The sequence below is a fragment of the Cervus canadensis genome, chromosome 25, assembly GCF_019320065.1.
Source record: "Cervus canadensis isolate Bull #8, Minnesota chromosome 25, ASM1932006v1, whole genome shotgun sequence".
NCBI lineage: Eukaryota > Metazoa > Chordata > Mammalia > Artiodactyla > Cervidae > Cervus > Cervus canadensis.
The window spans coordinates 12,849,931-12,860,651 of NC_057410.1; the positions used below are offsets into that span (position 1 = coordinate 12,849,931).

The 10,721-nt window shown below is 38.3% G+C and overlaps 1 protein-coding gene across 1 annotated transcript; it reads right to left on the bottom strand.

Annotated features, from left to right (window-relative positions):
- Window positions 1–1,762: 1,762 nt before the first annotated feature.
- LOC122427514 (lysozyme C, intestinal isozyme) lies at window positions 1,763–7,764 on the bottom strand. The gene is made up of 4 exons (XM_043447057.1): window positions 7,589–7,764; window positions 6,170–6,334; window positions 4,206–4,281; window positions 1,763–2,641 (listed from the first exon to the last, which is right to left on the bottom strand). Exons 1-4 carry the CDS (start codon window positions 7,722–7,724, stop codon window positions 2,575–2,577), a joined length of 444 nt encoding a protein of 147 aa, XP_043302992.1. The 5' UTR covers window positions 7,725–7,764; the 3' UTR covers window positions 1,763–2,574.
- Between the last annotated feature and the right edge of the window lie 2,957 nt (window positions 7,765–10,721).

Here is a 10,721-nt window from a genome sequence, read left to right on the forward strand (position 1 = left end):
CATTTTTAATGTTATACTTCAACTAGAAGAGACAAATAAATGAATAAATGAAGTATGTCTATCAAATGATTACAGGCTTGAGCCCTAGGGCACCCTAACTCTTAAATATCATTCAGCAGAGAAACAGCCAGAATGGTTGTGAAGGAAGCATCAACGTGGCAGGATGTAAGGAGGGGAAGATGAGGAAGAAAAAGTTTTCAAAAGTAGGAAGTGGTTCATTGTGTCAAATGCTGCTGAGAGATCAAGGAGGATGAACAGAAATCAGGTGATCACTAAACTGGCCCCAAGGCATCCTGGAAGGAGTCATGTTAGAGACATTTTCAGCTGAGCGAGGACAGCAGTCAGATTGAGAAGAGTCACAAAGAGAAGCGGAGGTGAGGATGTGGAGTGGGTGAATATAAATAACTCATCCCAGAAGTGTTGCTGTGAAAGAAAATAAAAAATGTTGTAGTTGGAGGGTTATGTAGAGCTCACGGAGAGTTCTTTGTAAGAAGCAAGGTTACCAGGGCAGTTTGTGCAGTGATGGAGATGATCCAGCAAAGAGTGAGAAGCTCAGGATGCAGGAAACCGTCAGCCTAGACTGGAGTAGGGAGAGTGTGATGAAGACTGCATATTGAGACGTTGCCACTGGGAGGAGCAGAAGCCCTTCATCCCAGCGGTAAATGGGAACGACGCGGGGATGGGCCCAGGGAAAGAGGTGAGCTCTATTATGGCGGGGATGAAGGGAGAATTTTCTATGAGTTGCTTCTCTTCTGTCAGTGTAACATGAAGCCAGGTCATCTACTGAGAGCTGAGTGTGTTGAAGCCCAGTAGTAGTGTTAGGGGAAGCACACTGATTGAAACCGCCCACCCTGGCCAGGCACCATAGTAACCATTTGCATGAGTTGTTTTATGGCAGGAGATCCTGATAAGGAATACGGAACTAATAGGCCACCACCAGCCGGAAGAGTTCGGGAAAGATCGAGAGGAGACACTACCTGTCCGTCCACTTCCCAGAATCCCTCTTGCTAGCATCCATCTTGGCTGAGCGATGCGTGCGCCACCAGGAAAGACTCTGAATTAGAATGATTGGCCAAAGACCACCCGGAAACTAATCCCATCACCATAAAACCCAAGACTGCAAGCCACGCGGCAGAGCAGTTCTCCTGGGTTCCCTTACCTACTGCTCTCCACCCGGGTGCCCTTTCCCAATAAAATCTCTTGCTTTGTCAGCATGTGTCTCCTCGGACAAGTCATTTCCGAGTGTTAGACAAGAGCCCAGTTTCGGGCCCTGGAAGGGGTCCCCCTTCCTGCAACAGTAGGGCGTGTATGCTAGGACTTTGAAATGAGAGAAGCAAATAATGACAGTCATTTTAGAGAGTGGGGACACCAATACAGAAGAACTGCAGAGAAGTGACTATGATGACCAAGCTGATTTGAGTGCCCATTTGAGATTTATGTTTATGAATTTAGGGTGAGGGGGATTCCTTGGTGGCCTTATGATTAGGACTTTTTGCTTTCACTGTTCAGGGTGCGAATTCAAGCCCTGGTTGGGGAACTAAGGTCCCAGAAGCTGTGTGGCACCACCAAAAAAATTTTTTTAATTTAAAATATTAAGTGAGATCTGTCAGCATGCTTATGGATTTCTCGCAGCAACATTCAGCTGTTTCATTACAGGTGAAGATGTAGGAAATACTAAGTGTCAGATCATTTTTTCCCCAAATATATACACATGTATTTCTTCAGACACATTACATGGCTCTTAACAAAGAAAGACAAGGTATGAATTGCAAAGCTTTTAATGAAAATGTTTGTATTTTTTTACAGCCTGCATAATTTCACATCTATTTAATAGCAATTAACTCAATGCTTGCAAACTCATCTACCTCTGAATTTGTCATAAAGTGTGAATCTAAGTTAATAAAATTAAGGAAAATCATTGGCTCATCTAATCCTTCTTTATGTTCCAGAATCAGCAAGATGCATATGTGAGTTCTTTACAAAGGCTAAAATAGGTTGATGTATAAATTGTGAGTTTATTTTTAAAGCTGTATAAATGCAACATTTCTACTAAAACATTTAAACCAAAGGCCACACTGTATGAAAACAAAATTCTTAATTCAGATTGCTTTCATATTTAGCCATTTGACATTCATCTCCTTTTGACTGGACAGATGAAAATTCACATGCCTACACAGTGGGACTTTGCCCAAGATCAATTTGCTTAAAGATATTCTTTTGTAATATTTGTGTTGAATATTGGGGAGTACTTGTATCATTCAAAATTAAGTCTGGGTTATTTCTTTGATTAAGAACTTAATGTACTAGAGATACATTTGATAATTAAGGTTTTAGACAAATATTCACCAGCATTAGTTCTGTTAAGGACCTGAAAAATGTTGTAGTAACATTTTTGTAGTAACATTAACAATAAACACATGAGGTAAACATCAAGCCTCTTAGAAGAAAGACCATATGCTCCTGCTTATATAAAAGCATTATTTGTTTGAAAGAGTGGTAGTATAACCTTTTGCTCAGCTATTACTTCTTGATATGAAAAAGAGACAAATGAGCAGAAGAAAGAAAACTCCACAGCTACACTCCGCAACCCTTAACAAAACTCGTGAGATCTCGGTTTCGACACTTGTTTTTCCACGCCACCCTGTAGAGAAAGATGAAACGGTTAAAACATATCTTCATTGTGTTATACATATTTCAGATCCTTTGGGAGAACAAAATTGTTTATCAATACATGAAATACAGGCTACAGACCAATCCAAGTGTTGCTATTTATTAACTGGAGACACGTACACCAAGGACTTCACATCTCCCCCAAGCCTTCACTAGAGCACAGAATGCCGAACACAAATGTTGAGTCTTGTGTAGTCCACAGCACAACTGCAAAGCGTGTTCCATATTTACTTACTTTCAAAATTAATTTCAAGATATGACAAGGAATTGGTAGAGTGTGTAGAAACTTAAAAATTCTAGAAGCCCTTAAAATAAATTGAGGAGTAAAAGAATTCGATTCCGAATCAGTTAAAGTAGATTATTTCTATGTGATACACTGTTTAGCATAAATCTAATTTTTTAGATTTTCAGTTCTCAGTAGCATACCTTGGTCTTCGAGAATATTCCCTCACTTCTCTCCTAACAGTAGGGAAAAACTACTGTAAAACAGTAGAGTAAAACTCCCCCTCCAACCCTTTTTTTTTGGCCGCACCACATGGCCTCTGGTATCTTCGTTCCCCAACCAGGTACCAGACCCCCACCTCCTGAATTGAAATCACAGACTCTTAACTACTAGGGAAGACCGCAGGTCTCCCTTTTAATGCCTAACGCATACCTTGCTCTGTGAAAGGAACTTACATAGTGTTGCAGGTCCATTATACTTCAAACACAAACCAGCTCATAGAAAAAGAGGTGAGATTTGTGGTTACCAGAGGGGGGTGTTGTGGGCGGGGTGAGGGGTAGGAAATTGGAGGAAAGCAGTGGAAAGTACTGCAAACTTCCAGGTATAAGATAAACAAACACTGGGGATGTAATGTACAACATGATAATATGATTAACACTGCTATATCTTATATATGAAAATAGATTAGAGTGTAAATCCTAAGCTTTTCATCACCCACACAAAATTTTTTCTTCTGTTTCTCTAATTTTTATTTTATTTTATTTTTTATTGTAGTGGTTTTTGCCATACATTGACATGAATCAGCCATGGATTTACATGTGTTCCCCTTCCCGATCCCGCCTCCCGCCTCCCTCCCCACCCCATCCCTCTGGGTCTTCCAGTGCACCAGCCCTGAGCACTTGTCTCATGCATCCAACCTGGACTGGTGACCTGTTTCACCCTTGATAGTATACTTGTTTCAGTGCTGTTCTCTCTGAACATCCCACCCTCGCCTTCTCCCACAGAGTCTAAAAGTCTGTTCTGTACATCTGTGTCTCTTTTTCTGTTTTGCATATAGGGTTATTGTTACCATCTTTTTAAATTCCATATATATGCATTAGTATACTGTATTGGTCTTTATCTTTCTGGCTTACTTCACTCTGTATAATGGGCTCCATTGAGATCACGGATGTTCACTATACTTACTGTGATAATCATTTTGGGATGTACGTAAGTCATTATGCTGTACACCTTAAACTTACAAAGTGCTGTGTGTCAATTATATCTCAACAACACTGAACGGAAAACAGAAACAAACAAAAAAATAACATACCATGCTGTAATGCCTTGCCTATTGAGAATCGTCTTTGCACATGCTACAGCCTGAGTGATGTCATCTTTCAGCATAGCTGAAAAAGAGGTGGTGAGAAATGAGGACAATGTTCACAGAAATTTCATGTAAATTTTAGGTTCAGCCAGCTTTATTCTCTTAGGCTGAGGAAAGTACAACTAAAATTATTTTTTAATAGTCCCTTTATCTGTGAATATTGGGAGAAACTCTCTCCATTCCATCTCACTTGACATGAAATAAAGCTTTTTGTTTCTTTTTTGCCAAAGTCATTGAAAGCTCTGGAACTATTAACAAATATGATAGAAGGTTCTCTTTTCACTGGACACTGTGAAAACAAAAAACACTTAAACAAAAACAAATAAGCAGAACCCGGTCTAGCAGTTTTTTGCTCAGCAGTTCTACAATTTATTCCAAAAAAAAATAATAAGATATGTACCCAAGATATATATGTTAATACTAGAGTTGGATTGATAAATTTTAGAATAATTATATAGTAGAATTCTATTCATCCAGAAAAAATAATAAAGATGAATATTTTTTGAAAAAAATGATTTTTTACAGTAAAGAGCAAATTGTAAGCTGGTAAATATAGTTCCGTTTCATTTTTGTTGAAGCACATTGCTTACACGTTTGTGGGTACAAATGTGCATAATACAGCTTTACATTCATGTAAATGAGTGATACATATTCTGAAAGAAGACATGGATACCAAAAGTTACCAGCGGTCATAAATCTCTGGGTAGTAAGAATTTTTATTCAATGATTATTCACAGATTATTATATAATAAAAAATAATTTTTAAACCCTAACAATTAACTGAATACAAAAGAATATCCAGAAACTAATCTTCTTTATTAGGAATTTTAATATTAAAAATTAAACAATATCAAGTTTGCAATACTTCTCAATATTTTATGCAATAAATACTGTATGTGCATGCATATTTGCTAAGTGGCTTCACTTGTGTCCGACTCTGTGAGACCCCATGGACTGTAGCCCCGCAGGCTCCTCTGTCCGTGGGGATTATCCAAGCAAGAATACTGGAGTGGGTTGCCCTGCCCTCCTCCAGAGGATCTTACCAACCCAGGGATCAAACCCTTATGTCTCCTGCATTGGCAGGCAGGTTCTTTACTACTAGCCCCACCTGGCAAGCCCTAAATATTGCATATGTTATCTCAATTTGAAAAGGAACTCAATAGAATATTTGTTTCACTCCGATTAAATAAATCCATATATGAAATTGTTAGAATGACAGTGATTAAATATGAAGTGTATTTTTTTAGAGATGCAAAGTAAAGAATTTAGAAATGGAGTGTAATAATGTTTCTAATTCACTTTAAAATCACCCAGCAAAAAACCACCAGCTGGATACTATATAAATAAAAGAAGTAAACATGACAAATATTAGCAACTGCTAAAGTGCATATTATACTGTCAAAGTACATATTTATGTTGATATACTAATGTTTCAAATTGTTCACATGTTTAAAATATTTCATAATCAAAAGTAAAAGTTTTTTAAAAAGACCACACATATTTCTCCTCTTTGGCTAACTACTAATTCTTTCATTTTCCAATAAAGGAGTGTATATTAAACACACACACACACACACACAACCTGATCATCCCTAAATCTTTCCCAAACAAGGTAAGTAGGAAGAATAGCATTGTTCTTTACAAAGCATCAACAAGTCGTTATCATAAAGTGATAAATCATTCCAAAAATTTTTGTATGTTAGCAAACAGCAACCTTCTATGATACCAGCTGTTTAATTTCTTACTTAAGGAATTATGAGGTAGATAATAAAGCATTTTTAGAAGTTAAGATGGAGTTTTTCTGGGTCCCTCATGAACTCTTCAAGACCTTTTCATTTGTATTAAATCTCTCTCCTTATAGGTACCACCAAACGGGGCCTGTGCCATCACTCAACATTATCTTGTCTTACCACTGCAGGATACGCCACATCCGTTAGTTGCTCTTGGGGTTTTGCCATCATTACACCACCACTTGCTGTTGATCTGAAATAGCCCATAATCAGTGCTTTTGCTTCCAGGATTGTAGTTTGTAACTTGTGTGTTATAACGGCTTTCTCCATAGGTCAAACACATCCCTGAAAAAAAATGTATTTTTAGTAATAAATAGAACATCATATGACTTATATTTCATAGCACAATTCTATTTTACTAATGACTTATTTTAGAAGCATAAAGATATATTTAGCTTGCAAATATTTTAACACTTGGTGTTAAGGGCCCTTAAGAGAATTCTTTTGTTAGCAAATCATTTGAAAATACTAATGAAGTAAGATAACATATTGCAAAAATATTAAAATAGCTGTGTCTTCTATTACTATTACCCTTCCCCTGCTCCCATCCCTCAGGTAAGATTGAGCCTAGAATGGAAAAAGCAACAGAGTTGTTGAGTGTATTTGGTCATTAGCAGCAGATGTATATGCTAATGGAAAAATACTTCTATCAGGAAAAGTAAGGATTTTCTAGGAGAAAGAAAATGTCTTATGATACCTAAAGGTGAATTCAGGTATCAAAATAGAATCCAGACAACAAGAATCATAGAATAGGAAAGACTATGTCATCCATCCAGCCAGCCAGCCCAGATGCTTATTTATTCAAAAATACTTATGGAGGGGAAATATCTGAATTCAATCTGAAAAATACAGTGATGACATTGACAAATATGGACTAAAGTACACAACCACTTTTCCTTAAGGCACATCTTTAATTCTGTGGAAGAAAATGAAAATTAATTAATGGAGAGTCAGAATAATAAGATATTTTCATGTTCCATTTCAGGCACCCTTATGTAGATATTGATTAAGGGAAGATAGGTTCCTACAGTCCCTGTTTTAGGAGTTCAATGTAAGTTTTAAAAAACCTTGCTGTTAAAAGTTCAACATCATGGTAGGGGGATTAAAAATGAAAAACAAACAAACAAACAAAAAAAAACACTGTCTACTCGGTTCTGCCTACTCAGGCTTGCAGAACACAAGTTCCAAACTGGAAATGGGTAGAGTCAAACACCAAGGGCTTAACAGACATATCCCAGGTGCTGAAATATATCTTAGAGTCAGCCTTCATGTCCCAGCTGGCAAATTTAGAGGCACTAGAGGAGTACATGGCGATCTGGCATGCGTAGAATGGTATAGAATTTGACCCTCCCATGCCTCATTCCTTCACCTGGTACATCTGATTCTAAAGGAACCTTTGATGTTTTTAACCACTGTAAATGTACAAACCTGCCAAGAAATAAAAAAGCACATTCACTCAAAGTCTCTTTCTTCTTCCTCTGTTAGTGTCTGTTCCACACCTGGCTAACTGTTTGAAAGGATGAAGAATAGTTAACTTATAATCTGCCAGGCTGACTCCCTTATAGCCATCCAGTCCAAATCTTTTCAGAGTTCTGGCAAGCTCACACCTCTGAAATTTCTTGCCCTGGACAGCAACGGAAAGGAGGAGAAGTCCCAGAATAAGGAGAGCCTTCATGTTGACTGAGAAGCCAGACCTCCAGGCTGACCAGGATGAGCTGGACTTGGTATTTAACATCTTTTCACTTCCCTCTTCTCTGATCAGTTTGGGGGCTCCACCCTTGGAGACATGTGGAAAGCAGGGACTTTTTATTGCTTCACTGACACTAAAAGTTTTGTTCTGTATGTTTGCAGAGGGGTATTCTTGTGCCCTAAGAGTTAATTGCAAGAAAATAATGAAAGATATTGTTCAGGAAGAACTGGGATTAGCACTATTGAATTTGAGCAACTATAAAGAAAAAAAAACCCCTGAATGAACATTTTACACAACTGAAAATGAGTTCCCATCTTGATTAACATTCATTTGCATGGTGTTGTTTTATATGCTTTCATTATATTGTCTTCATCTTTTTCCTTAAAATTGTTTTATATACATTTTCCACAAAACAACATGACACGCTGCCTGGTGTTCTGACAGGCATGTAGCACCACTCCATGTTGTTCAACCAGATTCCTCTACTTTTTTGGTGTCTATTATAAATTCTTAATTTATGAATTAGTGTTTTACTATAATAAGTAAGCTCATGTGAACAATATTCCTAACTCCTTTCTGACAATGCCTTATTTCACATTTCCATGTTAGAACCTATAATGCAAAAGAACCTAACAGTAAAACCTACAGGAGGATAATAGAATATGCCACCCAAAAATCTTCCCGTTTAGCACAAGGATTATTTTGAGCTGAAGGCAATTGAGAAGAAACAGATCCAAGAAAAATCCTCTGCCCTCTTCCTGTTTTCCTGAAAGCAAAGCATAAATTTGTGCAGATATTAATCACCAACAACCTTGGTGATTATTGACACTTATCAGCCCCAAGACAGCAACAGTCCTCTGTTGAGTCAGAGAACTCAACAAAATAACCTTTACTGAGTAGCTAGTATCTTCCATCAGTTTCTAATGTATTTATTGTTCCACAATTTGCCAACTTTGAAGCCTAGCACTCTTTTCCTCTGTCTTGCTGCTAATCTAAAAGTATATTGTTCTTTGGTCAAGATAATCTTTAAGTCCAAGTTCTAGCCATGTTTTTAAGTTACTCCTGCTAACATTTCTCATAAGTATATATGAGATGTACATGTTAATGAACTTGTTTACTTTTCTCTTGTTAATCTTTTGTACAGAACCCCAGCCAAAAACTTAATAAGGTAAAATGAAACAAATGTTTCCTAATGTACAGTTTCTAGTGATGAGGATGAGACAGTGAAAGATCGGAAGACTCCACTGTCCTTGGAGACTGCAGTTGGGATATGGGATAACTGACAACAGACCTAAGAATTTTTACCACGTCAGTCTCCCAGCTCTGTCTGTAGTGCAGTCGAGAGAGGAAGATAACAAATTTTCCTTGTCCCTACCTTTGTGAATTCACATTGGCAGAAGAAAAACATCTGTGACAATAGATCTTGAATTGGGACTCTTGTGAATTTGGTTTTGGTAATCAACACCTATGGTTATTGATTCTTAGCCTCCCTGAAGGAGTCATGCTTTCCTTTGTTGCTGTCATTTGTCAGAAGAATGAGAAACATAAGATGAGAATCTCCATTTGTTTTATGTGGTTGAGAACTTGGCCTTGTCACCAGTGAGAATATTCCCTCTGGATCCTGCCACTGCAGGGGTGCAGGTTATCTGTCAGGCTTGCATCAGCAGCCACCCAGCCAGCTAGGAGCCTAAGACACGAAGTGACAAGTAACATTCTCTTTGTCTAACCATGTCAGCTTTTAGAGGAGTTTGAATAAAGTATCCAAGTCCATAAGAGGCCATAAGGGCCTCTACTTTTGTTGCCTGGTTTTGAGGGGAAAACTCTCTTGGTAATATCATCTTCTGGTAACACAGGTTAGGAGGCCAGTGATTTAAAGTGTCACTTGGCAGGAGACAGAGGTTTCTTTGCCACCTGTGACATGGAAGGTCTTTGCTTTCTTAGGCTTTCTCTGGAGAGGCTCTGCATCTTGAGAGGGCTACATTTCTTAGGGGATACCTCTTGTGTCCATGGGTAAGCCCTAATATTATTTTTTTTAATTTATTTATTTTAATTGGAGGCTAATTACTTTACAATATTGTACTGTTTTTTTGCCAAACATCGACATGAATCAGCCACGGGCGCATGTGTGTTCCCCATTCAGAACCCCCTCCCACCTCCCTCCCCATCCCATCCCCCAGGGTCATCCCAGTGTACCAGCCCTGAGCACCCTGTCTCATGCATCGATCCTGGACCGGCAAACCACTTCACATATGATAATATAGGCGTTTCAACGCTACCCTCTCAAATCATCCCACCCTCACCTCCTCCCACAGAGTCCAAAAGACTGTTCTTTACATCTGTGTCTCTTTTGCTGTCTCACATACAGGGTCATCATTACCATCTTTCTAAATTCCATATATATGCGTTAGTATACTGTATTGGTGTTTTTTTTCTGACTTACTTCACTCTGTATAATAGGCTCCAGTTTCATCCACCTCATTAGAACTGATTCAAATGCATTCTTTTTAGTGGCAGAGTAACATTCCATTGTGTGTATATACCACAGCTTTCTTATCCATTCATCTGCCGATGGACAACTAGGTTGCTTCCAGGTCCTGGCTATTGTTAACAGTGCTGTGATGAACATTGGGATACACGTGTCTCTTTCAATTCTGGTTTCCTCGGTGTGTATGCCCAGCAGTGGGATTGCTGGGTCATATGGCAGTTCTATTTCCAGTTTTTTAAGGAATCTCCACACTGTTCTCCATAGTGGCTGTACTAGTTTGCATTCCCACTAATATTGGTTTTAAGTCATAAAAAGACTCACTGGTTTGAAGTCAGAGCTGAAATAGGTATACTGAAGATTTGGAGTTTTATACCTAAAAGGATTTTTAAATTTTTATTTATTTATTCATTTATTTATTTATGGCTAAACTGGGTCTTCGTTGCTGCAAGCAGGCTTTCTCTGGTTGCTGTGAGCAGGGGCTACTCTCTAGTTGTGGG

What these genes read in the sequence shown, in the direction of transcription:
- LOC122427514 (XM_043447057.1), bottom strand. Translation starts at nt 7,724, where the DNA reads ATGAAGGCTCTCCTTATTCTGGGACTTCTCCTCCTTTCCGTTGCTGTC. An exon ending in ATGTGGCGTATCCTGCAGTG is followed by an intron (nt 4,282 to 6,169) that starts GTAAGACAAGAT and finishes CCTCTTTTTCAG; the next exon opens with CTATGCTGAAAGATGACATC. An exon ending in AGGCAAGGCATTACAGCATG is followed by an intron (nt 2,642 to 4,205) that starts GTATGTTATTTT and finishes CTTTCTCTACAG; the next exon opens with GGTGGCGTGGAAAAACAAGT.